Source organism: Cuculus canorus, chromosome 20 (genome assembly GCF_017976375.1).
Source record: "Cuculus canorus isolate bCucCan1 chromosome 20, bCucCan1.pri, whole genome shotgun sequence".
Classification (NCBI taxonomy): domain Eukaryota; kingdom Metazoa; phylum Chordata; class Aves; order Cuculiformes; family Cuculidae; genus Cuculus; species Cuculus canorus.
This window is the reverse complement of record NC_071420.1, coordinates 4,080,996-4,108,718: the sequence shown is the minus strand read 5'-3', so window position 1 is coordinate 4,108,718 and position 27,723 is coordinate 4,080,996. Positions and strand designations below refer to the sequence as shown.

Genomic DNA, 27,723 nt, shown 5'->3' with positions numbered 1-27,723 from the left:
CAGGAAGAAAAGGAAAGCTGTAAAATGCCAGTGTGGGTAAACATTATTCACGTATCTAGAATGTGAATTGCTTTCCTTTCTTAAGTACACAGCAATGACGGGGGTTTTGTCCTTACCCACACATCACGAGTTTAAGCTGGTTAAAGAGAAAGTAACAAGATTAGAGAATTGAGGTGGGAGCAGGTGCTTTTCCTGACCTGCTCTGCAAAGCTCCGCTTCACCACTTCTCTTGGCTTCAGAGGAGAGTGTACAGCAGCTCAAACCCTTGTTCCACCTTGATGTTTTGTAATATTTGTCTTCCTAGAGAGCTCATCCTTTCTGTCTCATAATAAGCCACTGCCACGCTCTGATCAAGGAAGCGAGTGAGCTCCTCAGGTGAGTGATTCTGCAGCACGTATCGGATACTCTGCCGACAGGACCAAGCTCACGGGGAGCGAGGCTGCCACCACTGCTCTACTCATCTTTTTCAGTTGTCAAATCTCCGTTATTTTGCTTGCCAAAATAAAAACTACAGCCAGGGCAGTTACAGTGAAAGCGGTGTGCGTGGCTTCTTGCTTATTTTTTACGCAGCTACTCCAGTTCGAACACCCCGACGTGTCTGAAGAGCAGAGCAATAGTAATGATAATATCCTGTGCGTAGCTCAGCCCTTGAGAGCAATTGCACTGCCAAAGCCCTGGAGAGCCATTCTGGGAAGGGAGAGTTCATTCTGAAGCTTGCAAAGGGGCGAGGAATATTAATAATAAATAACAGGTTATGGGATGGCGCGGTCTGGGCTCTTCCCCTCCAGCTGTGATTTAGACATTGCTTTCCTAGTGAGAGGAGATTTGGAAAAGTCTTTCAAGGATGGAAACCACCCTAAACAACTTCTTGGGCTTTAGCAGTGTTTGGCACTTGGTTTACGTCACAATTTAACTGATAGTTAAACTGGACAGAATGGGAAAAATCTTATCTCTTTGGGAGAGAGCAGTACAATAGGGGCTGTGATAATGACATTGGCGTTCAAGTGGATATTGGGTGCAGATTCAGTGTTTGTTGGAATGAGAGTGGGGCAGGAAGGTTGGCCCCTTCCTCTGCGTTGGCTGATTTGGTTTTTGTGTGTGTATTGTCAGTTTTATTTACAAATTATTTGTTATTTACAAATCTTGGTTCCATCTTGCACAGACAAAACAAGCTGAAGGCTTTGAATTCAACCTAACTTTTCACTAGGCTTTGAGCACAATTCTACATTCAGAGCAGATGTGTTGCATTAATTGAAGTCTTCTCACTGTACTCATTTGGAGCTCCCAATGTCACGTTTTCGCATAAGGCAGAATGGCTTTGAACACTTGGGATAAGGGCACATTTCCCTGCTCTGTCAGGGCTTGGTGGGGAGCAGAATCGCTTCTCTTTAGCGTTGCTGTGAAGTGGTGGTTGGGAGTGAAGCTCTGACTCGGGCTGGTGGAGAAGGCACTTCACAAGTTTGTTTTCTTTGGGGTATGAAGTTGTGAAGGTTTTGCCCAGGAAGCAGCTCTGGCTGCGAGTTGTGGGTTGTTTGAATTGCAAATGGCATCGCTGCCTGTCCGGCTTCACTTGAGCTTCCCAGTGCTTCCCTTTGGTCTGGAGAAGGATCAACGCTTCCCATTGATTTCTCAGGGGAAACAGCTGCTCCACCACCACCACCGAGACCACTGAGCGCTGTACCCGCTGGGAGCCCTGTGCAGGTCACACCTTGGGCTCGGTTCTGCCGCGCTTCGTACGCTCTTGGCTTGAGCCACAGCTTTCATTTAGTACTGCTGGAAGAGGCACTTGGCTTTTCATCACAGAGGGTGGTGAGTAAATAGAATCAAACACAGAGATAAATTAAAAATGCTTTCAAAATGGTGTCTTAATGCTCTTGCCTCCACTCAGCCAAAATCCTTCCTTTTTAATTTCACCGCTGTTTATAGTTTATTTTTTTTAATCTTGTGGTGACTTCTTTGTTTTCTAATGAAAGGTGCAAAATATAACCCACAATTTATAAAGCATTCACACACCTGTAGTGTTACAAGGTGAGTTCTTGCAGATAATTTAAGCACCAGTTTTAAATTCCAGGATAACACAGGTTTATTATCTGGCAATGATCCTGGGCACTAGGAAGATCCAAGTTTGTTGACCTGCAGTTTACAATCTTACCATAATTTTTCTGTTTTGATTTCCAAGTATTTTGCAGACTGACTGATGTCTCCGCTATGCAAATAGATTTCTCTGGAATTTCGCTCTCTGCTTTCCCTTCCCAGGCTCTTCCATAGAAACCCCTGCAGCAATACAGGCAAACCTCACCTTTGGCCATTCACATCCATCCTTGTTTAGTTCAGAGCTCATCTGGAATCTTTGACATGCTAATGCTCAGCACAGCAGGCAATAAATATTCAGCCACAGCTAAGTGCTTGTTTCACCTGCCTGGATGCCAAGCTGGCCTCAAAAATCCTGTTCCCTTCACCTAGCCTGGATAGACCAAGTCCAGCCCATCACTGGCAGCATTGCTTTGAACAGGGCTTTTGTACCTGCTGCATGGTTTCCCGGTTATAATGTGTCTTGGGAATCCTTTCTTGGAGTCTGGCTGAGGATGAGCCTTTCCTGTCCTCCAAAGCAGCTGAAAAGTGCTTGTGAAGACTTGAGCGGTAATGGGGGTTTGGTTCACAACGCAGCACCAGCTCTGCTGGGCTGATGCTTCCTGCTGAGCGAGTTGTGGCTGAGGTCTGTTGCCCTGGTGGTAAGACAGATGTGAGCTGGTTCTTAGTCCAGGTCCTCAGGTCTGCCTTGAAAATCCCTGTTGTCACTGCTGTCATTGGCCACTGCCTTTGCTGATGGTCCTTGCAAAGGAGACACGTAGTGAAAAGAGGCTGGAAAAGCGTGTGGAGGCTTCTGCTGAGCTCTGCTGGTGAGGTCTGGAGGAAGAGAGAACCTCTGAGCCTCCAAGGACACAGAAGGGCACGTGCCGTGGCAAGGCACTAGGCTGCAACCTGTACTCCAAAACAGGGTTCCTTCAGAAAGCCCTGGCCATGACCTCCTTATCTCCCAGTGTTCCCCCCTCCGGGCAGTTCTGGGATGGAGCTGACCCCTCATGGAAGGAGATGGTTGGCAGCTGCTTTGCTTGTTAAGCCACAAGGTGCAGGGCTAATGCTCTGCCACCCAAGAGCCAGTTCTGCTCCGTACGGCAGCTCTCACAGCTTCATGAAGGGTTGCCAAAGTCAATACGATGGATGTGCCTGTAGCAGCAAGACAGATGGACTTTTTGTCTGGCATTCATGGTTTTCATCCTGGTTTTGATATCCAGAAGGTGTCTCTGTCCCTTAGGAGCAAAGACACTCTACTCCAGCGCTTGTTACTCCTCTCTTTAACTCTGCGTGCTTAGTGATGAAAAAAGCTGTTAGGTTTGTTGTCTTAGGAGTGTCTGAGATGGAAAATCTGGCTGCAGGACCAGGAAAAACTTCTCAGGTGTCACTGACTGAGGAGCTTTTCTTTGTGTTTGTAGCTATGCCCTTGAGGGCTGTCGGGCCCCTTGTCCCATGGGTGCAGAGAGATGGGGGTTAGTGGGGCTCCTCGCTTGTCCTTTGTGGCTGGGCCAAGAGCAGTGAAGGTGTCAACACAGAGGTTGCCAGGGAAGTCCTCTGTGCAGCCCAAGTCTGCGCAGAGGCGCAGCGAACTCGCACAAAAGAGATCACAGAGGGCTGCAGGAAACGCACGGCCTCCGAGGCGGCAGCTCCGCTTCCCCAGGGAGCGCGCGACAGAAGAACAGCACGTACGAGGGCGGTGGGCTTCTGCCAAAGCACAGAGACACGGGCTACGGCCACCCCAGGGGGCTGATCCTGTCTCCCACTGCCTTGCCATTCATAACGTGGGATCCCTTTAAATCTGCTTCCCTCTGAACAAAAGAGCCAGATTAGTCCTTAGGCTTGAAAGAGCAGATTGGGGCTGGTGCTGTTTCCTATAAGAGTGTCGAGCGGCAAATCCCCAGAGCAAAATAGAATCCAGGGAAATAATCGCGATGCTGATTCATTTGTCTCTGTCTCTGACATCTGAGCATCCAACGGTGCTCCAGTGACCTGGGGCTGGTTCTTGAATGGATTCCACGAGCTGCAAGCTTTGGGTAATATTTACCTTGCTAATCGTGTGACTTCCTTGCTCCTTTACAGGCTCCGGAATATAAATATGCACATTATCACCGATGGATTCATCATCCTAAGAGCCCCGGCAAGTGCAGGATTTCACAATTCCTATTCAGATGATTACTCTACAAAGTCAGCCCATGCAGTTGGTATTTGATAGTAGGTTGTATTATGCCATGTCTTTTTAAAACAGGGCTTGAAGGATGCAGCTGGAGGACAGGTTCTGTATCTCTGGCTGGGAATGGGCTCATCCTACACTTACGGCCAGCAGGATTCAATCACGTTTGGTACAACAGAGCTGAGCACGCTTGTCTTTGGCTCCGCTTGCAGCTAAGTTCTATTCAGCATGAGTTCAGTCGCATCAGCTGATGCCAAAATAAACCGCCGGACCTTGGCAAAGGCTTCATGGCTTTGGAGAGCAGTGAATCTCCACGTAATGCAAAACCCATAACATCCACCGTGCCTTACTACCTGTCTCACAGAGAGACCTTACCCAGAGCAACCTATTCATCAGAATCTGAAATAAGGGTTTCTCTGTCCGTGTCTGACTTGATAAACCACAATTTCCCTTGTCTCAGCCTGTTAAAAAGCACTTCCATGATCACAAAAGCAGATCCTTTTCTAATAACTTTTTTTGCAGTGGGTACATCTTAATTCGTGTTTCACCGAAGTGCTATAAAAGCAGCAGGAGGCTTCTGTTGGCACATGTTTTACAACTGCGAAAAACGTGTGTACAAACCCTGATGTAAATCCATTGCTTTGGGGTAAAAAGTGCTTTTCCATCATAGTTTACCATCATTTACGTGATTATAACAGGCTCTGCGCAGAGGGAAGCTACATTTATCCCAAAATAATAAATAAACCAAACCAGTGTAGGCAAGTTCATGATCCAGCCAGGGCTGAGGGAGAAGGAGCAGCCCCGCGTGGGGGATGTGTACCAGCAAACCTGGGTTCTCCTCAAAACTCGGTCGTCGTTTCAGTAGAGGCAGGGGTGGACGCTGAGGTTTTGGCCCTTTTTTTGTGCCGGCAAAGTGCTTGTAGGGTACCGAGTGCAAAGGTGCTGGAGAGGAGCGCGAGGAGCAGCAACGCTTCTGCCAAAAAGGAGCAAGTGGACCTTGCTGTACATCCCCATCTGAGTAAATCCATGGGCGTTTCCTTCAGCACACCACTCGTCCTAAAGCGTTCTGCTCCCAAGATGTCCAACTTGGGAAAAAAAAAGGCTTCTATCAATATAAATTCTGTCTGATCCGAAGCACTTCCATTCAACGAGAGCATTTCCATCTATGCCAGGTCCACAGAAATCATTCTGATTCTGTTTTTCCCATGTGTTTTCGCTCTGCCGTGATTGTGGATCCCCAGAAAGCTTTCCCTTCCACAGCATTCCATTTCCAAATTTGTTTTAAAAAAAAATAAAAATAATAGCAATTTCTTTTACTTTCTGTTTGCTACAGGAAGTTTTATTTTACTTAATTGTTTGGATTTCTTTCTAGTTTCTGCCCTAGATTCTTTAGTGCCGCCGGATGCTGCAAAACTGGTGTGAAGTTCAGCCTCTGGTCTGGTTGTGTTTGATGGTGACCATAAAGCATGAAAGGTGTGATGAAACGGTAAGCAGTTGCTAAACTCTATCTATCTTCCTATTCACGGCTGGGTTTCAGATCCACCAGGCAACGCCTTTCATTTGTGATTGCATCAGGTTTTAGGGTTTTTTTCCCCCAAGTTCCTTAAACCTGAAGTCAACTCCTCAAACCCCATGAACGGCAGCGTTTGCTAATCCACGGTATTTTCCCATTTTCTTACGTCAGGAAATGTCACGTTGCGCCATGAGTGTCCACAGACTCAGCGCCGTCATGATTTTTTTGTGAAATATCTTACTTTTGGCCAACGCGCTGTTAGTGGGGACTTCTCTCCATGTGGCAACGCCACCGGCTGTGTCCGGGCTGTGGCAATGCCCGAGTCCTGCTCACGATGGGGGAAAACATGGGGTGGGAGTTTTGGGGGGACTTTTCACTCATTCTTTGGCAAAGTGGCCCCTCCATCACCCCGAAAACACCTGTGGGGAGCACCCAGCAGTGGGGGATGCCGTCCTGGTACTGTGTGTTTTGGGGTGTGATGGACTGCAGATGGATGCAGAGGGGCTGGAGCCAGGGATGCGGGATGCAGAGGGGCTGGAGCCGGGGATGCAGAGGGGGCTGGAGCAGGGGATGCGGGATGCAGAGGGGCTGGAGCAGGGGATGCGGGATGCAGAGGGGGCTGGAGCAGGGGATGCGGGATGCAGAGGGGCTGGAGCAGGGGATGCGGGATGCAGAGGGGCTGGAGCAGGGGATGCGGGATGCAGAGGGGGCTGGAGCCGGGGATGCGGGATGCAGAGGGGACTGGAGCTGGGGATGCGGGATGCAGAGGGGGCTGGAGCCGGGGATGCGGGATGCAGAGGGGGCTGGAGCAGGGGATGCGGGATGCAGAGGGGCTGGAGCAGGGGATGCGGGATGCAGAGGGGGCTGGAGCCGGGGATGCGGGATGCAGAGGGGACTGGAGCTGGGGATGCGGGATGCAGAGGGGGCTGGAGCAGGGGATGCGGGATGCAGAGGGGACTGGAGCTGGGGATGCGGGATGCAGAGGGGGCTGGAGCCGGGGATGCGGGATGCAGAGGGGGCTGGAGCTGGGGATGCGGGATGCAGAGGGGTCTGGAGCCGGGGATGCGGGATGCAGAGGGGCTGGAGCAGGGGATGCGGGATGCAGAGGGGGCTGGAGCAGGGGATGCGGGATGCAGAGGGGTCTGGAGTTGGGGGTGCGGGATGCAGGGGGGGCTGGAGCTGGGGATGCGGGATGCAGGAGGGGCTGGAGCTAGGGATGCGGGATGCAGAGGGGTCTGGAGTTGGGGGTGCGGGATGCAGAGGGGACTGGAGCTGGGGATGCGGGACGCTATTCCAGGACCGCGGGGTGCGGGATGCGGTGGGTTCCGTCCCGGTCCCGGGCGATGCGGGATGCGGAGGGGCCCGTCCCGGGGCTGGGCGATGCGGGAGGTGCCGTGTCCCGGGTTCCGCCGGTTCTCGGCCAATCGGCTCCGAGCCGCTCACTCCCCGCCCCGCTCGCCCCATGTGCAGAAATAGCCCCGGCGCGGCCGGCAGCGGCTTTTCCGCGGGGAGCGGAGCGGGGCGGGCTCCGCCGGAGCATCATCCCACCCCAGCTCATCCCATCCCGTCCCATCGCACCCCATCCCATCCAGTCCCGTCCCATCCCAGCTCATCCCATCCCATCCCATCTCATCCCACCGCACCCCGTCCCATCCCCGCAGCCCCATGGCCCCGCGGGCGGGCGGGACGCGGAGCCCTGGGGATGCGGGAGCCCTGCGGCGGAGCGCCGCGCTGGGTGATGCTCTGCCCCGTGCCCGGTTGGTCCCCGCGGGCAGGCGCCCAGGGGAACGTCCCCTGCTCTCCTGAACAGCTCTGGCTCCTCTCCCCTGGGCTCTCGCCATGGACACTCTGAAAACAACCTACATCGCGGTGGAGCTGGTCATCGCCGTGCTGTCCATCGCTGGCAACGTCCTGGTCTGCTGGGCCGTGGCCATCAACAGCACCTTGAAGAACGCGACCAACTATTTCCTGGTGTCTCTGGCCGTGGCCGACATCGCCGTGGGTTTGTTAGCCATCCCCTTTGCCATCACCATCAGCATCGGCTTCCAGGTGGATTTTCACAGCTGCCTCTTCTTCGCCTGCTTCGTGCTGGTGTTGACCCAAAGCTCCATTTTCAGCTTGCTGGCGGTGGCCATCGACAGGTACCTGGCTATTAAGATCCCGCTGAGGTAAGAGACTGGAGTGCACGCAAGTAGCCACGTTCCGTGACAGCCCAGGCGGTGACCCTCCTTTCCTAAGAGTGCAGGATCTTCTTGTCTCTAGTGTTGCCACAGGAGGTTCGTTGCTCACAGGTGGTGATGGGAATAAGAGAGATTTTTTGCGCTCACTTGCAGCAGGACTGGGGTTAGGTTTTCAGCATCCCGCCTCTTGACTTCAAAACATGCCTTGAAGCTCCGTTTCTTCGGGGTGTTTGTCTTGGGAGGGTTCGTGGCTTCTTGTGGAGTGTGTGTTGGCGTAGCAGTGTGCCTGGGAAAGTTGTGGCTAATCTATGTAGGTATTTATACAGCCCCCATTACTGCGGTGTCTGGGCATCTCCTGGGTAATCAAATATATGAGTAACCATTCTTTCCCTATTTCTTAGCCTGTTAGAGAAGTAATTTTGCAGGCTGCTCTGCAAGAGCTCTTGTGTCTTCCCAAGCTCAGGTCACAACTCTTTCAGAAAGGCTGAAAATTATATTAAATAGATCTTAATATGACTTCGCACATACTTCACATTTTCAGCTGGGCTTAGACTCTAACCAGACTGAATTTCAGTTTTTAGAGCGTTATGATGCATGAACTAATTGTACTAAAAGTACGATTCGTTGCATCTACAAATGCTGAAATGATATTTCAGTTCTTGGATGCGTACCTTTTCCTTCTGAGCGCTTACTGGGAGTGAGTGTATAGATCAGTAAATGTCAGAAGGTGTCAGCTCTGTGCTTACACCGTGCAAGCAGGAGGGGGAAGGAGAAAGGATTCATAGCTCCCTTCTCAGAAATGTACAGTTTAGGTTTTCATCCGAACTCGGTATCAAGAGACAGCAATCACCTTCCTTTTAATTCATGGGACACTGCAATATCCTGGGGGGGAATGTATTGAATGTATTTTGCAGACACTTCACCAGCGAGTTGGTGCAGCAGCTTCCGTAAGCTTAAGTGCACCAGACCGTGGCTTTGCATTACAAATGACTCGAGTCCATTAGTCTTCTTCACGTCTCCGTTGCTCCTCCCTGAAAATAAGACATGGACGGAGCTCTGCTGGGAAGTCCGGGAGCCGAGGTCAGAAGTGGAGGCTGTGGGGCAGCAGGGCAGATTTGGTGTAGGGACCTCAGCTGAACTCTGTAAGCTGCAGCTTTCCTAGATTCTGCTTGTCTCCACTATCTCTCTTGCACGAGCGATGAATTCACCCTGAAATAACTCAAAAAAAAACCTTCACCTTGTTCTTGCACCTTGCATGAGGGGACTCTCATACATTGGGCAAATATTAATTAGTCATCAGGCAGATGATAAAAACTCGTAGTAGAAATGCTGAGTGGTTGCGTATGTCATCAGAGAGCGGAGCATGGAAATCCCACGGGGTGTAGAGGAAGCAAGAGCCGAGCTGCAGCCCTCGCTGGGGCAGAGCAGCATCTTTGACACCGGCTGCTTACCTTCCCCGCCACCCAACTGGACTTGGAGACTCGCGTTGGCTCCGGATAATGCTTTGGTGCCTCTTCCATTGTTCGTTTGGGGATTTCTCGGGATGGGGGCCAGGGGCACGGCAGCAGCTGCACAAGCAGGTCGGATTTTTAAGTTTCAGTTTAACCACGTCACCCGCCGCAAGCAAGCTGTTCGGGCTGTTCATCATAACTCTTATTCATAACTCTTTTCTTTTACACCACAATTGCCTTTTGCAGTGCTTGGATGAGGAAGTTGGATCTCGTGAGATCAGTTTCTACTCCCCCGCAATCAGAGATGAGAGGAGTGGATCAGAAATACTCTGAGAGGATCGTTTACGTGTTTCCAGAAGGGAAGTGTTCTTTCTGTCTGACATAGTGGCAAGTTTTTCTTCTATTCTCTCTGTTTTTCACAGTCCTGGTCCCGTGAGGTCGGTCTATACAGCTGCGCAGGATGAAATCCCAGGGCAGTTTTGCTTTGCTTCGGGATCCTTTTCCAACATTGCTTTCTCACTCCATCTTAGGCCAAACCTTCTATGCTATTTACACAAACATCTTCATTCCTACAAACATTTTCTAGCTGGACACACAGAGCCCCTTCGCTGTAAATGGAGATCCACCCTTGTCTGGGCTGAAGTGTGATGTTTGGATTAAACTTGGTCTCGGTATTGCAGCCCATTTCATTGCTCTCAGAGGTGGCCAGGGAGTAAAATGCCTTTAAAAGGATGGGTCTTCTCACTGCTAGGAACGCAGGGCAACGGACAGGGTATTGCTTTGGCAGTAGATTTAGGGACTGGTACTAAAAGGCTGGTTTTATTTGTGTAGCCAATATCGAGAGAGCATAGAGTAGGTTATACAGGCGGAGAGAGTTGGGATTGTTCAGCCTGGAGAAGAGAAGGCTCCGAGAGACCTTAGAGTGACCTTCCAGTACTGGAGGGGCTACAAGAAAGCTGGGGAGGGGCTGTTCACAAAGGCTTGTGGTGGTAAGACGAGGAGCAACGGGTACAAGCTGGAGAGGGGCAGATTTAGACTGGACGTAAGGAAGAACTTCTTCACGATGAGAGTGGTGAGACCCTGGCCCAGGTTTCCCAGGGAAGCTGTGGCTGCCCCATCCCTGGAGGTGTTCCAGGCCAGGTTGGATGGGGCTTGGGCAGCCTGATCCAGTGGGAGGTGTCCCTGCCCATCACGGGGGGTTGGAACTGGATGATCTTTAAGCTCCCTTCCAACCCAAACTACTCTATGATGATTCTACGATAAACTACACTGGCAAAACCGTTCTGCGCTGCACTACATTTTTCCAACCAAGGCTTAATTAGCTCTGTCTCATCAGCATTGTTATTTGGGACTCTCCTGTGTAGGGACAAGAGCGGGACTTGATGATCCTTGTAGGTCTCTTCCAACTCAGGACACTCTATCATTCTGCAGTTATTCCCAAATACATTCCCGTTGTGCTGCCCGTGGCCGGAGGGGGGAAGAAGTTGTCCACCCACCCACTGTGGGGAGGTGGACGCACCATCTTTGGAAGGAGGTGTGCATTGCGGAAAGGAAAAGCTGGTCCTAAATTTACAGTAATGACAACCTCAGGGAAAGTTTCTTTTCCTCCCTAAAACACTGGTTTTGGGATCAGCGCAGAGGCTGATAACAGCCCACCAAGTATTAAGCGTTTAAGAGGATGATTTGTACCCAGCCCTATCCAGCAATGACAATAAATAATGCAGTTGTTGCAGAGCAGTCGAGTGTCCCTGTTGTGTCCACCAGTTCGCTGCGGAAAGCTCTGCAGGGACACTGAGGGCTGAGTGCCGTATTATTTCATACTGTTTGAGGGCTATTTCAGCCCACGGAGACGCTGGGCGGGCCTGCAGGCTGGGAGCAGGACTTTGCACTGCAGCCAGGCTAATAATGGATTTTTCAGTTCTGTGGCTGAACCAAAAATCCCACGGGGAAGAGGAAAATCGTTGCAGTCAAACTGAAACGGTGATGTTTGGAAGTTTTAGTGAAACAAAGTCATCCTTACCAGCCTGGTAGGCTTTTGTTTGAGTTGCTTAACCCTTCTGATGTTGCTGTGCTTTGAAATGGAGGCACCTTCGCTGGAAAGGAACAAACAAATTCTCACGTAGACAATTGCAGAATAAAAATCTTACAGCATTTGAAAATGGTGTCTTAGAGCCCTCCCTCTTCTGGCTAAAAATATTTGCTGAATTTGACCTGAAGCCATGAATTCTTTCTGTCCCTTGAAACTCGTATTTTGTTTGTTTGCGTTTGACAAATTTACCCTTTGTGGAGGAGCCACAGCCCGCGCTGCCCACTCCGTGCAGCTGCAGCTCTGAGACCTTCCCCGGGTCCCTTCTCCCCTGCCTGACACACCAGGATGCAGATTCTTGTCCTCAGATGTGCTTTAACCCTGCCTGGTGTCCTGCACCCATCCTGCCTGGACCGCAACGCTGCTGCCGGCGTGCGCCCATCCCTGGGCTGCGCCAGGGACACGACACCATCCCTGCTCTCGCCTCCCATCCTGTCCCCTCCAAAAGTTCGCTCCCCCGCAGCACTTCCTCCAAGCAGAATATCAAAGCCGAGCAATTGAGCATCTTTCAGCAGCAGTAAATCCATCCTGTGGAGAGTTTGGCACGAGAGCGGTGCGAGGCTTTTGCTCACTGGCTTTCTCCAGAGCTGGATTTCACCCTACAGTCCCATTGCAACGAGCCCAAGATTTGTAGGTGGAATAAAATCTTTCCCTTTTATTTGCATTAACCAAAGTCCTTTGGCACGGCTAGTAAATGTAGGTATGGATAGAAGCCTGGAACAAATGTGTCAGGAATTAGGGAGGGAGAAGAGTACCTGTATTCAGAGAGCAAAGATAACGCGACGCCCTGCACGGCATCACGCTGTGTGTGCCCCTGTGCGGCTGGTGACCTCCTGCAGAACCCTGAGCCTTGTACTGCTGCTGCCTACCCGGCAAACACCCCAGCTGAGACCCGCAGAGGGAAAACTACTCCCAGCTCCCTGTGATCCGAGCTGGTGTGGTGCTTGTTCTCCTCCCCGGATTTAGTTCTCTCCCATCTTCAATTTTATCCCCAGCAGAAGTGCAGGGCTGATGTTCCTGGGCACCTTTGCCGTGAGCTAGAACAGTGCATCCATACCCATGCTCTCTCCCTTTCCACACCTCGCTGAACCCTCGCTGCCAGAGCATCCGCACTTGGACCACGATGGGTTTATGGCATTGTGCTGTTCTGCCTCTCATGCTGCCGGGCTCCCCAATGAGCTGCTGCCCCTCTTATCTTTGACCTAATCAAGGCAACGGTCCAGCTTATTTCTGCCCTCCTTATGGGGAGAAATTCCATTTGGATTGTTGTTTTTTCTGCCTGACCCTTTTAGTTGGGCAGTGTCCTGCCTCGAGGTGCGCCGGCTGATGCTGTAGGGATGCTTCTCCTCGCTGTGCCCCACAGCTGCAGGCGAGAGGGTTCCCTCTGTGTCCTCCAGCAAAGAATTGTTCTGGTTCCTTTTAACTCCCAGCTTGGCCTTCAGCAAAGCAAACTGGTGGATATTTACGGGAGCTGGGAGGGCTGAAGCCGCTGGGGAGGAAAATCCTCCGCGAGAGCCTTGGTCTTCACCTGCCATTTCCTGTGTGCCATCCTCACGCAGAATTGCAGCTGCTCCTCTTTCTTCTGCCCTTGCTTCATTTCCTTTCTGAAGGGAAATCCTTGCAGTGCCCTCCGTCTGAACTCCCGGGCGTGTTTTGCTGTTCATGTGCGGCTCACACGCATCGCTCCTGATCCTGAGACCTGAGCGGCACAGGAAACGTCGTTATGGCAGAGCTGTGGCTGCTCTGTCTCTCCCATCCATCAGACGGCTGTGCCGTCGGTTCAGACATCAACGTGCAACAACCTTGGGAAGCGCGTTGAGGGCTGTGAGCTGTCGTATCTTGGAGGAAGTTTGTGTCATTTGAGGTTGACTCAGGCAGAACGTGGGGGTTTTTGGTGCTGTACTTGGGGGCTGTGGCTCTCTTAGGGCTGCCGCTTGCTCCGGGCTTTGGATGCAGCCGAGACTGGAAATGCAATTAAAAAATCAGGAATAATCGCGTGTGCTCTCCCAGCCATAAACAAGAGGGGAGAAATTGCAGTTGTGTGTAGTCGTGAGCAGCTTCGTTGCCTAAAATGCCTGTCCCAAATTTTTATGGTTTTCCCCCACCCCGAAAGCAAAAAAAAACTGATGGGAAGCGAATTAATTGGCTTTGAGACCTCTGCCCCAACGCAGCTCCTGCAGGAGCAGGGGGGTAGCGGGGATGCTGGGGAGCGTTTGGCCGAGGGCACCAGAGCCTGAAGCCAGAGCTTTGGGTTTAGGAGCTTTGTTTGGTTTTGGTCAGCTCAAAGTATAAAAAAATACAGGCTGATTTTTAGATGAAAAAAAAGGGAACTGTTGAAATCTAGACTTTTACTCCAGCAGCAAAAGCTTTGGACCTCTCTGCAAAAAAGTACGTTAAAGGAAAATGTTTTGACAGTGAGTTGTTTTATTTTACAGTTAAAAGTTTTTGCTTTGTTAATGAATGAGTTGGTTCTTGGGGGGTTTATGAATTTGCTGCTTGCCAGAGCAATCGGCACAGGCTGCAAAACTGAGTCTTGAGGAGTGTTTTGCCCCGGCTGCGCTGGGCAGTCGCTGCCCTGGGCGTTGGGGCTCCTGTTCCTGCGTTATAGGCAGCTTCAATCCGCAGGGTGCCAGCAATCAGTGACTCCAGCTGTGCCTACAGATGTGTCGGGCTCTTCCCCTCCCTTTGCGAAGTCTGACACCGGGCTCAGGGAATTTGTATGTGTCGATGAGCGGATTATCTCCCTGATCCCGTGGCTGACATCAGGGCTGGGCATGAGCCACAAATAACCTGCGAGTCCAGCGGTGGGTGTGTGTCTGTGCCCTCACGCTCACCCTTCAGGGCCATGTGTGTCACTGAGCACTACAACCAGAGCTGCTGGACCTGCCGGGGACACGGGACAGAGCACGGTTTGTGCAGAGGAGCAACTGTGCAGGTGGACCAGTGTCACCGGGGCTCTGCCTGTACCCCCTGTCTAACACACTGGGTGTCAGCGCCCATCACCCCGCATCGCGGCGTTCACACCCTCCCTCCCACCCAAGCCCCGGTGCCGGGTTCCTGGGAGAGCGGTGCTGCAGGGATGGCTTTCAGACGCGTCCTCCCTCTCCGATTTGCCTGTCGTGCTGCGATGGTGTGGCTGGAACGTGGATGCTGTTGTTGCCGGCTGGTTGGAGCCCAGCTGCGCCTGGGCAGGGAGGTGAGGACACGATGGGGTCTTTGAGCTGCTGGAGCACACTGGGATGAGATGCAAGTGGGCGAGTGGTGCTGGGCTCGTGCTGACCACGCAAGATCCACCGGCTCCTGGGAAGGTCGGTCAAGGCTCTGCAGCGAAGCGGGCGAGTAGCGTCTTGCTGGGGATGGTGGTTGGAGACACCAGTGCTTTGGGGCATTTTTGTTACAGAGAGAGCTGATCCAGCAGAGATTGGCCATCTTCTCACCCTTATCTGTTATCTGAGTGAGCAGGGCCCAGGGTGCCTGGGAGGGGTGGCGGCCGCAGGACTGCTCTGTGGACGGGATCACACCGAAACAGCTTGCAGTGAATCATAGTTCCTATCTCACCTCCACCAGCCGCCTTTAACTCAGCTGCCCTGGAGCTGCACATCTGAGGTCTGAACCACTCTGAGAGGTTTGGAATGTCAAAAATTCTCAGCCCCAGGCAGATAACACTGGGCTTCAGAGCCCTGGAGGGAGGGTGGTGTCGAGGAAGAAGAGCTCGGGAGGGCTGCAGGCTTGGAAGGCTCCTCTCAGCCCTGTGGACTCAGCTAGAGAGAGTCGGGGTTTTGTGTTTTGGAACTCAGAAACACCGTATGGATCATAGAATCATAGAATCACCAGGTTGGAAAGGACCCACCGGATCATTGAGTCCAACCATTCCTAACACTCCCTAAACCATGTCCCTAAGCATGATGGATGGTGAAGGGCGGGCAGGTATCGCACGCTCCTGCCTTCACCTGCGCAGCTCGAGGCGGCTGCTTGTGTTTTGATGTTGTTGGAGCGTGTGAGCCAGCATGCGGAGCGCTGAGCTCATTTCCTTCCTGGGTCCTCTGGGCTCTGCACACCTCTGGCCATCCTCTAGCGTCCCGCGTGGTTACGAGAGTGTGGGGTTGCCCAGCGTGGGCAGGGACCCCACAGCTCGCCCTGCACCCCACTTGTACCCCATGCGTCTGAGCTCAGTTTTCAGTCACCTTTTCTCATCCCATCAGGGTTGAGAGCCGGTTGGGGCCGGCCGGCTTCTGCGGACAGAAACCAGGGTAGAAAATGCAAATCCTACCTGGCAGCGGCTGCTGTGAAAGCGTGAGTAGAAAAACATTCACACATCCGCATCACAGGTGCTGCTGGCGTTCAACAAGTGCACAGCTCTGTGGCCCCTCCTGCTCCCCACCCCACAACACCCTGAGATGCTGTTACCCTTCTTATTCTCTTCTTAACTCTCCCGATTACCCAAACGTGTTCCGCTTGCAGGGTGCTTTGGGCCAAAACTGGGCTCTCTTGCATTTCTCCTTCCCACATTCCTTGTCCTGCAAACCCGATACCCTTCAGCCGTCCCCCAGCCCTGAGCCGGCGCTGTGTCAGCGGTGGCAGAGCTGAGGTGACAGCCCTTGGAGAGGTGTCTGGGGATAAATGAGGACGCAGTGGGAGCTGGGGACGGTGGAGGAGAGCGTTCGCTCTCCCAGCTGCTCGGCTTCCACCGTGGGGAGGGAGGAGTTCGCAAGAAGGATAAGCACACGGTATGGATATCTTGCTGAGTTTTAAACCTGTAGGCACTCGATAGCCCCAGCTTGCAGGCTGCAGGACTTGGTGTGGTTGTAGCCTGTTGGGAGGGGGCTGCAATATGTTGGCATAAATATGTTCCCAGGGATAGGGATGCTCGGCTCGTCCCGATGGTCATCGCCATGGCTGGGCGTGAAGCACAAGTGGGGTTCATCCTGGGAAGAGTAATTTGGAGTCTTAGTAATTTGGAGAGCGGTTACCTGGGGCTGCAAACAGGTTTGTTGCTGCCTGGCAGACATCCCTGGCTTTCTCTGGGGGAGAAGATGGGCGATGTCCAGCTGAGGCCTCGTCTTCAGCCAGAACGGCTTCACCCTGGTCTCCGTGCTGTTGTTTGTGCCTGTCTTTTGTGACTTTGCTCCCAAACTGGATTGCTTCCTAGAGAGTAAACGTGCAGTGCAGGAGGTCTGGAGCAGCCCAGCCCCTGACAACCTCCGTTCACACGCTGGGAATAGCTGCTTCTCCGATTAGTTCCAAAGCCCTTAGCTTTTAATGCAGACTAAGGCTGAAAACGCTGTGAGCAAAGCAAGCCCAAGAGAAAGTTAAAGCCTTCCAGTCTTTAAATGCCTTTTAGTGATTCTCTACACCTAAAAATGAAGCATCGCAGCCTGTGACCTCGCTGGGTAGCTGCCTCAAGCAGGAATGGACACCTAACAGCACCGGGAAGGGATTGGGCGGTCGTTCCTCCTCATTCTATGAGGATGGGAGCCGAGGCAAAGCTGGGTTCCCTGAGCATCGGGGCTCAAAGCTCAGAGCAGCATCCACGTACCGGCTCCCCGCTGGGGGGCAAGGTTTGAGCAGCATCCCGCGGCCGTGCTGTGCGTGGAGGGGGGCAGGTTCCCTTCTAGATGTCATCCCCTGGGGCGGCACAGCAGCGAGGCTGCCTGCGCGGCGTCGAGTGCTCCTCGGTGAGTTGAGGTGCTCATGGCGGTGCTTCCCAGTGAGCGCATGCTCCCGGCACCGGGAGAAGGGGAGGGCTGGCGCTTTGGGAGAGCTCCTTTCTTCCCATTCAGCTTTTCCTAACAGGTTTAGGCTGGCCATGAGCCGGTGTTCAGGGCTGTCTCCATCCCCTGATGGGTGGGCGTGCGGAGGCTGAGCTGATGCAGCCGCTCGGGTTTCCCATGGAAGCACCAGGCAGTGGGAGTTGTGCTTCCAGCAACCAGAACTGGAGGGTGCTCAGCGATGCTTTTGCTTCTCCGAGTAACCCCTGTGGTCCCACCTGAGCTGTGGGTGCTGGCGTGTTTGCAGGAACCGGTCCAGCGGAAGGCCAGGACTGTGAGCGGGGGCCGCTGCTGCTGTCCCCCGCGCACAATAGGGACAGATGTGGGAGGAAGTGCTTTGTCTACCACTGGACATGGACAGACGCAGATGTCCCTCTTCCTCGGCCGATACCGTAACCGCTAATCTGATTTCTCACTCTCACCGCCAACTCCTTCCTGGAGAAAAAGCACAATTCTTTCTTTTTTTTACTCCCCCCTCTGCCCCCCAAGGTGCAATTTATGATTCATTTAAAGTGTCCTGCCAGGATATTTCAGCTGGTATGTGAGCTCCATTCCACGGCTGTGCATGGAGCAGACAGAATGACAGCAATGATGCTTATTTCATGCTGTTATAGCTCCAAAAAAAGACCAAGATGCAAAGTCCAGCTGCAAGTAGATGACAAGGATACAATGCTTGGCAGCCAAATCGCTCTCTCCCTTTGTGAATGGAGGTGTCTGTGTGTTTTCCTTCACACTTAAAATAGAAACATATAAATTAGCACTGCTTGTTTGTATCGGAGCACCTGCAATGCTTTGAGTTGTGCATCTCCATCTGCTCACCTCCCCGCATCCGGCAGCCTGGGAATGGGGCGAAATGAGCAGGGAAGCAGGGAGAGAGCCCCAGGGCTCCCTCCAGGGCTCCCTCCAGGGCTCCAGGCGTGCAGAGAGGCCCCAAGCGCCGCTTGCACAGCCATCACACCCGTGTTTCTGCACTGAGCCCGTCGAATGTGGCCTCAGCACGAGACACCTGAGAGTCTGGAGTTGAAAGCTTTGCTCATCGAAGGCTGATCTCGCGCTGGGGTTTGGCAGCCTTGAGCAGAGCAGCTGAGCTCCTTCCCACCTTGCTGGGGTGTGGAGACTCTGGTGGTGCTGCTGCTGAGCTGCAGCTCTGCCGGTGGACGTGGGGCTGCTATGGGGTGATGTAGACCACATAGGGTGTGTAGGTTTAGAGCTACGCCTCACCTGATTCAAAGCCCTCCCCTACACCATCCCGGAGACTTCCAAGATGCCAAGATGAGGATTGGGATCCTCTGGCTCTTCCAGTTAAGACTGCACAAGTCAGAGATGTCCCTATTCAAATGCTTGGACTAATGATGGGAGCCTGGGAGGCTCCGTCGTGAGGGAAAACTTTCCTGATGGAAGGGTTAATGCTACAGCTTCAGAGCTTCAGCATTGGGTCACACAAATGAGCAGTGTTTAAACACCCAGCGTCTGTGTGCAGCGTTCGCATGTGCAGCCTGGCAGCACCTGGGCCTTTTTGAGGGCTGCAGGAGAGACGAAGCCCGGCTGAGTGGTGTTGGTTTTCTCCTGATTGTCTTTTTGTTGTTAGAAGCCACATCTCAGCCTCAGGGATTTCACTCCGTATCCAGAGAGGATGGGGGACAGCAATAATGCCCAGGTGGGTGGACATCCTATTGCAGACGTCTGAAGAGCCAGGACCCACAGGGTATTTGCTAGCTACCAGCTGCAGGTCTTCAGACCATGGCAGAGATGATGGAGCTCGTTTTTGTCTCCAACAGTGGCCCGGTAGCAGGAGGTAGGCAAAAACTTTGGGAACAGAGCTGCCGTGGTGAGCAAACGTAAGAGAGTTGTTCCGCTCTGCAGGTGATGAGGACACGGGAGCAAGTGCTGGTGCAGTTTCTCTGCTTACAGATCACCCTTTTGCTCAGCAACGCACCTCAAATGTTCCGTAACACAATCTATTGGCTCTGCTCTTTGCTAACCTCAGGTTTATTTACTCAGTACCTTATCAGCCAGGGCCCAGGCCAGCGTCGTGCTCAGGGCCACCTTCAGAGCCCACCAAGCACCAAGAGAGCGCGTGTGTGGCACCGCAATGTTTTGATCTGTTCATCCTTCCGGGCTGCTCAGGGATTCTCCCCCATTCCTGGTCTCTGAGATAAATCATGTGGGAATATTAATCCCATTCCAGGGGGACCCCATTCTCCGTGGGGTCGTGGCAGGGGTTGGTGGGGAGATGCCGGGTACGTGCAGGACATGACTCAGTTCCTGCCACTCAGAAGCCAAACTCCTACATGGGAGAGGCTGGGTTGGCTGCAGGCTGGCAGCGTGTCCTGCTCTGCTCCAGCTGTGCTTCGCGATGCCTGCCTGGGCGTCTTGGCTGGTATCCAGCTCCAGGAAATAGCAGTAGAAATGCAGTGGGATCTGTTGGAAAAAAAACCCAACTCTACCCTGCCCATCCTACCAAGCAGAGGCACGGTGCCTGGAGAGTGCAGGTAGGATTCTCCCCACACTTTGTGCTTATGGACATCTCGGTTTGTTTGGTGGATGCCATGATGCTCTTCCAGAAAAGCTGTGGACCTTGCTGAGCCATCACTCAAGTGGAGAGGCTGCGGGTGACAGCAATATCCGCTGGGTGAAGGACACCACCTCCAGTCCATGGACCAGCCCAGGGGCATCTCCTCCAGCCTCTGCCTCTGGCCCGTTTTGGTGCTGGCACAGTAGGACACAGGATAATCCCGGTGGGTCAAAGCCATGTTGTAAAAGCAGCTGAGCTTTCCCTAGAGGATTTGACCCACTGCCACCCAGGCTGTGACGCTGGTGGCAAACGTACAGGTCTGTATGTCAGACAAATAGAAACCTGACCCGCTGCGCGCTGGCGGCACCGCGGGGATGGATCAGGGCTTCTGCAGCGTCCACGGCGGGGGCACGGGGTGGGAGCTGAGGTAATTAGCTGCTCGATGATGATTACGCCAGTAAAGGGAATTTGCCTTGCAGTGTAAAAGGAACTAATGCATTGCCAGGTTATTTAATCTCAATAAATCACTTTAAAATATTCAGCTGTTATTTACATTAAAGCAACACTTGATGCCTCTGGGCAGAAACATAGAGGAGATTCAATATTTGTTATACATTAATTGAGCAGACTTAGGTGAGTAAATTTACTTTAATAGTTTTTTTGCCTAATAATATTAAGCATAGAAGAGAATGAGGGAGGGGTTTGTCGGAGCATTCAGAGCTGTGAAAATCTGTTGGTTCCTCACTGTCTGATCATGTTTTATAGAAGCTCAGGAAGCATTGGGTCTCAGTTGTCTCCCAGCCCGTGCCTGCTTTTCTTCACGGTGGTTTATGAGAGGGTTGCAGTTGTGTGCAGCAGCTCATAACGAGACTCGTCATGCCTTGGTCTGGTGACAGCTATGCTGTTCTTTATTTTCAAGCATGGGCTTACCTTCAGTTAACTTAAGGGCATTACAGGCGGCGTCTCACCAAATAAGTGGATTAAGGTAATAACAAGGTAATTCGTGACCAATTTTAGAACATCAGACTATCTCCAATTACACCTCGGCTTCTTCTGGCCGGTAGCTCAGCAACCAGCCGTGTCCTTCTCTGCAGTCACCGCCACGGACCACCAAAGGCAGGGATGCCGGGAGGAGTTCACAATACATCCCTGCAAGAATAAAGAGCTAATGGAAGGAGTGCAGGTGTTCGCTGTCAATAACTGTCTCCACCTCAATGGACACCACCTCTTCACCACCCTCAGCCGTCTCCATTGCTCAGCTCTGGCTCCTGCGGTCCCGGAGCGCAGCAGTTTTCCATCTCCTCCTTCTTGCAGAAGCGACGTCCACTCAAATGTGATCCTGGCTGCAGGGATGAGAGAGAGCACCGCTCAAATAAACACGCCACCCTCACAGCCACCGGCAAATTAAGTGGCTTCTTAACTGATTTTGTAAACCTCCAAGCCAAGCTTTATCTTTGCAGAAGAGTTCAGGAGAAGAACAGATGGAAGAAGCCTTATTTGGGACCACGTGTTTTCAGCAAGACAGCACCAAGTGTTACCAGCCTGTAGCGGCACGGTGGACACGAGCCCCGGCACGGTGGACAGGAGCCCCGGCACGGCCCCCTGAGCCGCAGTGGCTTTTTGTTGTGTTCCTGCGCACTGCCTGATTCAGACACACAAAACTTTTGAGCGTTCACTTTCTGAACAACGGGCCCTTTTGCGTTTCCAGTCTCGCTTTTGGGCAGCACAGATGCAACTGAAGTGATCAATGAAGCGTGAAGAGCACAAGCCAAGGAGCCACAGCTTTCTCTTCCCACACACAGAGCTGTAGGTCGGCAGCAGCTCTTGGTGCTCCTACAGCACTGACTCATCTCAGCCAACCTTTTAGCTTGAGACTCAGGCTTTGCCAAAAGATAGGATTTCTGGGAACTTGCTCCAAATCAAATCTTAACGTTCTCAGGTCCCACAACCCCAGATCAGCTCTGGCTCCTGAGAACTGAACCCAGCGTTTCGAAAGCAATGGCTTTGGCCTCATTGATGCCCCACGTGAGAATTTTTCATCTTCTGAAGCAGTGAGACATAGTAATAATGGGAGAAGAGTGCAGGAGAAACCCCTCAGTGGCTGGACCTGCCCTTTAGACATCTTCTGCCTTGTGGAGTGTGTTCGCCTAGCTGTGGCTGCTGCTCCCAGGTCCTCCTGGCCGGCCCCAGCTGCACCTGCAGTGAGACCCACTCGCAGCAGCCCCAGAGCCCCTCTTTGCCTCCCGGTTTGTGCCGGCAAACCCCTCCTTTACCCTCCTGTCTTTGTAGCTTGCAGGAGGAGAGGGACACACGGCTCGCACGGAGGTGACCGTGCTGTGATTCAGAAGCACAGCTGCAGTTCTGTGGGAATAAAACCCTCCCCTGCCTCACGGGCCGGAAGAAAATCAGAACAAACGTTCTTAGCAAAGGAGGAGCAGGGTAGCCAAGCCAGAGTAAACAAGCACTGAGGGAAGGGTGTGGGAAGGGGGGACGTGTGTTAGCCAGCAGATGCTAACTGGCTGCGGAGAGGACAGTAATGGGTTTCTCATGTTGTCTTTCTGGCAGTCAGTGAGCTCTTCGTATCTCCGAAGAGCGATCTGACCGATGCTTTGATGCTGGCATCTCTTCTGGTTGCACTCAGACTAGCTGGACTTTTGCAGCTTTAAGTTCCAGCTCCATCTGCCAAGGGAGCACGTAGGGACTGGAGGAGCACCTTTCTTTTCTTGACCATGAAGGCGCCCAATCCATAGGTTAGGAAAGGTGTGGAGCAGCACACGGCTCTGCACCCCTCAGCACTGCATCAGCTCATGCCTGGGCCACCGCAGAGCTCCTCCGTAACAGCCATGGGAGCAGCAGGTGCCTGAGGAAGGCATTTCCTTACAATCCTGCATTTTTACAAGCTGTGGTCAGCAAAATGAAGCCATCGCCTCACAGCAGCAGTTATGCACAGCCGTGGTTTAACCCCACTGAAGGCTTTCATAGCTGCAGGGCCAAGTCTGTGTCTGGCTTCAGGTCATCTCGATGGTGTGTCCCCTACAGAATCCTCACATCCACAAGCAGGGAAGGCCGACACCAGCCCTGGGATCTAAACCAAGCTGCCCACATCAGCTGTTGACGGAGATACGTAAAGCACAGACATCGAATTGGGAAGGAAGAGCCCAGTGTCCCCGATTCCCAGCTCCAGCCTGGATGTGAGGCTCAAAATGGAGACACAAACCCTAACTTGTAACTCTCCTAAGCAATCAATCATTAGAAATTGCTTTCAGATGCTGGCTCAGAGTAGTCTTTCAGGGTATTTGTTATCCAGCCACAACAAGCTTGCCTGGGCTGCAGTCTGGCATGTGTAGCCAGGAATTTCACTGTTTGGAAAAACAGTAGGATCCCTGGTTTCCACATGCATGTACTTAGTGTACGAGGTAGCATGGGAAGGGGTGTCCGTATGGGACTGCTCCAATCTCCAGTGAAAGCCAGCGTTGCTGCAGGCACGAGCAGCCCCAGCTGAAGCAAGTTGGCTGTGGTATAAAGGCTATAAGTGTGTGGTGATGTTGGTTAAGCCTTTAGGTACCCATTACAGCATAGAACAGAGTGTCAGCATCATCTCAGCTGTAATAGGTCAGCCCAGAAGTTCATGTAGCATGTCCTGGTGTGCCCAGTAGTGGATGCGTAGAGCCAGAGTGTAAGCTGGTGGTTAGAGTGAGCCTCCCCCTGTTCTTGCCCTCCTTGTAGTTTAGACTCATGCAATGATGAAGCCTTTTTTAAGACTCCAAGTCTTTACCTCCTATTGAAGGATGTTCCTGGGCAGGGGCGGTGCTTGGCACCTCTCAGGAACAGTAAGTGAATCACCTCCCCAAAATCACTTTGCGTAGGCATAGAGCGCAGGTGAGGGGTTTTTACCCCTCTGGTGATCACAGAGGTGAGGTTCCTGCGTGGGTGTGGGTGGGGCTTTTGCGGCATTAGCCAAAATGCTGATGACTTTACCTGCAGGGAAGTCACGAGTGTGCATTTATATAATGGCTCTGTCTTGGTTTTGTTCTTGATGCTGTAGGTATAACAGTCTGGTGACCGGCAAGCGGGCAAGAGGACTCATTGCTGTGCTGTGGGTCCTGTCCTTTGCAATTGGATTGACTCCACTTATGGGCTGGAATAAAGCCATGAGCGGTTGTCCCAATGCCACCAATGAGACAGGAACTGACACCGGCACAGAGAACCACGGCTGCTTCATTTCATGCCTCTTTGAGAATGTGGTAACGATGAGCTACATGGTGTACTTCAACTTCTTTGGCTGTGTGCTACTCCCGCTTGTTATCATGCTGGGAATCTACATTAAGATATTCATGGTCGCCTGCAAACAGTTGCATCAGATTGAACTGATGGGCAACTCCAGGACCACACTGCAGAAGGAAGTCCACGCAGCTAAGTCTCTGGCCATCATTGTCGGACTTTTTGCCTTCTGTTGGCTGCCCTTGCATATCTTGAACTGCATCACTCACTTCCATGAGGAGTTCTCCAAATCCAAGCCTGAGTGGGTGATGTATATGGCCATCATCCTCTCCCACGCCAACTCTGTCATCAATCCCATCATCTATGCCTACAGGATCAGGGACTTCCGCTACACCTTCCGCAAGATCATTTCCAAGATCCTCTGTAAGGCGGACGACTTCCCCAAGTGCACTGACAACAACCAGCACCTGACTGTCACCAACATGAACTCTCCAATAGCCTCGGTGACCATCTGACCTTGCACGTCCTGCTTCGGGGACTTTGCAGCCTGTCCTTGACACTACCCTTCCCTGTGCCTATGTGAACAGTTACAGCTGACTCCCAGAAGAGTGCTCAGAGATGACCACTATGCAGTTACGCAGCTGTATTTTGTTAATTTTTTAATTAACGTAGTGCCTCCTAGAGGAATAACCTGACCAGGGAGGCTGAGTGCAGCTCGCCCCGTAAACCCAGGTTGCACGCGTGCTGGTGATGGTATGGCATTTCCTTTCCAGGTCGGACATTGACTGTGGAAGACCCACCTGCTGGGGTGGGGGTTCCCCAGTTGTGCTGCTCATGTCGGGTCCTAGGATCTTTATTTTAATTATTATTATTATTTTTTAATCTTTTGATTCATTTAGGAGTAATAATTTTGTCTGGTTTTGAGTTGTTCTCTAAGTCCATACTTGACAGCACTTTGGTAAAACCCTAATTATTCCATCAATTGTTTGATGCAGCTTGTATTCTCCGATGGGAAAAAAAAAGTCTTAATTTAGCCCAGTTGCTGGTGTGAAACTGAATCTGCGTTCCAGGCTCTGAGGGACGTGACTGTTTTAATGAGAAAACAAGATCTGAACTGGACGGCTATTTTTGGCCTATGAAAGCCCTACTTCCAGAAAGAGAAAATTGTAGAAGAGTTGACTGAAGTTTTTGTTACCTTTAAATCGCTTTGGTCTATAGGATTGTGCAGACCAGTGCTTCAGGTTTGATTTCAAATCTGTTTCCAGCTATCGAAACGCAGAAGTGTTAACAGTCCTAGCTGGTCTGATCCAGAGTCGCTGAGGTCTGTGCGAATGGTCCCTTGGTGACACGATCTCTACAATTAGGTTTTAGCTCCCAAGTCAAAACTTGACCACCTTGCAGTGCTTCCAGAAGTGCAGGTTTTGGCTGGGACAGCTGGACGCTGCAGCTTCCATGGTTCCTAAAACTCAGTTTTGCTGGGCTTCCTCCATAGCCCCGTAACCCCCAGAACCTTTGAGTGCTTTTGTTTTTCTGATAGTGGTTGGGGTTTTTTTTTATTATTATTATTATTTTAAATCCTGACCTGCATCAAGAGCGAAAGAGACTGGATGGGAGTTAATTTACTTGAGAAGCCTTGAGTTGTGACCTGACTTTGGGCCAGGTCTCTGGGGCAGCAGCTCACCTCGCGGGCTGCCGTTAGCCCGGAGCCCTGGCCCGTCCTCAGTACAAAGCCCTCTCAACGGCAGAGCAGTCTTAATTTGTACTGCAAGTTAATAACTCTCTGCAGCCACGGCTCAGTAATTACTGCACCTGATTTAATGTGTGATATGTGAAACTAGACAAAGGTAGACAGAACAGTGCATTGATTTCTGAAGTATGAGCTCCGCTTCATGCTGCGTGACAGCACAGGCGCTGCTGGAAATGAACCACTTTCTGGGGTGCCTTTGATTTTGCAGGGCAGTTTCGTTCTGCAATGCAGAGGACTAGGGAGGGGAGTCAGAAAAACAAGCAGCCTCCCTTCCTCCATGCCCCAAAGGTGATTGTGGTACAGAGAGAGCTGCTCTTGGCTAGCTCCAACCTGCCGGCACCCCGAGGCCCCTGCAAACGGGAGTCTTGCTTGAAGGTCCCTATGTGCTGAAGCAGTACCGTCTCTCTCCAAAGCACCCAGTGCCAGCAGCATCACCATGTGAGCAGCGCGAAGCCGGAGGGCGAGGATGTGCATTTCATGTGGTTTTCAGTGATAGCTCATGCAGGGAGGAGGCAGACACAGGTCTTTTGGAGCCATGTGGCAGGGAAGGAGGTTTAAACACAGCCAGTTCCTGAAGAACACATCCAGTGGACAGACTGCAATGCCTGGAGCAGTTTGTCCCTGGTAAATTGTACTTGAATCACATAGAAATCAGCTGTCTTTTTAACTGCATTGCACTAAAAAGGGGTTATCCAAGACCCCAAGAGCTTCATTTCTGTGGCGTATATAATGACAAATACGGTGTAAAATCAGCTGAAAAGCTGACCTGAAGAAATCTTGTTCCTGCAGCATCTGCTGTGCCAGCAGCAGGTAGGACTTCGGGCCCACTGTGCAGAGGACGGCTCACTAGGGGTGATGGATTTTACTACTGAAGTTTCACTCTTTCAGCCATGAGAGCCAGCCCCAAACCTTGGTGAATCACCAGTAGGCTCTGAATGAGCTTGTAAATGTTTATGCAATGTCCAAATTTAGCTCCAACCCCATATCTCAGATCCTGGCATTTCCAAGAAGAATCTGAATGGTTAAAGTTACTGTTCCCAGTGTTTCTCCTTTAACAGCTCCATTCAGCTTTGCTGCATCTGCCTTGGTCATGGTCCAGCCAGCACATGTAGCCACCTCCTGCCATTTGGGCAGGGTTTGACTCTCTCCTCCTTTCATTCCTTCCCTTCTGTATTATCTTTGGCTGTGATCCTTCTGTTAATCATGGCTGGAAACAAGTGGGGTTTCACCTGCAGGTCTGGCAGTGTGGCAAAGTGGCTGCAAGCCACGTTTATCCTTATAACAAAGAATGTAATCTCTTCCCTTCTGTTGGCTGAAAATCAACCAAACTCTGGACAGCATAACAAGACTGAAACACACAGCGCTGTGATACAGAGCGCGCTGGCCCCAGAACGCTTGCTCGTATGTGACAGCTTGCACTGCAGCTCGGCATCCATGACTGCTACCTTTCATACGCCTCTTAGGAGCCAGAATTCCTGTAGCCAGATGTGGTGTATCCTTAGTATGACTGTGCCATGGGCTTGTTAACCATTACTAACTACAGCCCAGGTCACCGTGGTCTTTAGGCACGTTAAGTGCCTTTGTGGATCTGAGCCAAAGTCGTTTCAAGGCAAAATAAAAATAGGAGACCTTCCTTGTCCCCCCTCAAAAAAAAAAACCAACTCTGAAATAGTTTCTATAAAAATGTGAAGTGAAAATGGCAGAGGAACTTTATGTAGCGAGTGCAGCTGTAGCTATTCAGCTATCACTCATCACTGCTCTGATGTACATAGGATGGATGTGTTTTCCTCATGTTGCTCTGATTTTGTACTTGCAGTAACTGTTATTTACATACAAATGCTTAATTTACCACCTACACAACCTGGCTCAGCCCCATCATTTCTTGCGGTGTTGTGTTCGCACGGCGCGTCATGCAGCACTCGAGAAGGAACCCAATCTCAGTGCACGGGCAGAGCTGGAAGGAGCTTTTCCCAGTTCACTGGCCGGTGTGTGGAAT

The 27,723-nt window shown here is 51.8% G+C and overlaps 1 protein-coding gene across 5 annotated transcripts; it reads left to right on the top strand.

Moving 5' to 3' along the window:
* Positions 1-145: 145 nt before the first annotated feature.
* ADORA2B (adenosine A2b receptor) lies at positions 146-24,495 on the top strand. Of its 5 annotated transcripts, XM_054084829.1 has the most exons (4): positions 146-375; positions 5,619-5,732; positions 7,570-7,927; positions 23,805-24,495. In XM_054084829.1, exons 3-4 carry the CDS (start codon positions 7,599-7,601, stop codon positions 24,493-24,495), a joined length of 1,020 nt encoding a protein of 339 aa, XP_053940804.1. In that variant the 5' UTR covers positions 146-375; positions 5,619-5,732; positions 7,570-7,598. The 5 variants fall into 5 exon arrangements, 4 of the variants coding, with proteins under 4 accessions (XP_053940804.1, XP_053940807.1, XP_009556770.1 ...); XR_008453093.1 differs by lacking the exons at positions 146-375; positions 5,619-5,732 and adding an exon at positions 9,637-14,672 and having other exon boundaries at positions 7,122-7,927; positions 23,805-23,930; XM_054084832.1 differs by lacking the exons at positions 146-375; positions 5,619-5,732 and adding an exon at positions 15,679-15,769 and having other exon boundaries at positions 7,124-7,927; positions 23,805-23,940.
* Positions 24,496-27,723: the final 3,228 nt, after the last annotated feature.

What these genes read in the sequence shown, in the direction of transcription:
- ADORA2B (XM_054084829.1), top strand. Translation starts at nt 7,599, where the DNA reads ATGGACACTCTGAAAACAACCTACATCGCGGTGGAGCTGGTCATCGCC. An exon ending in GCTATTAAGATCCCGCTGAG is followed by an intron (nt 7,928 to 23,804) that starts GTAAGAGACTGG and finishes TTGATGCTGTAG; the next exon opens with GTATAACAGTCTGGTGACCG.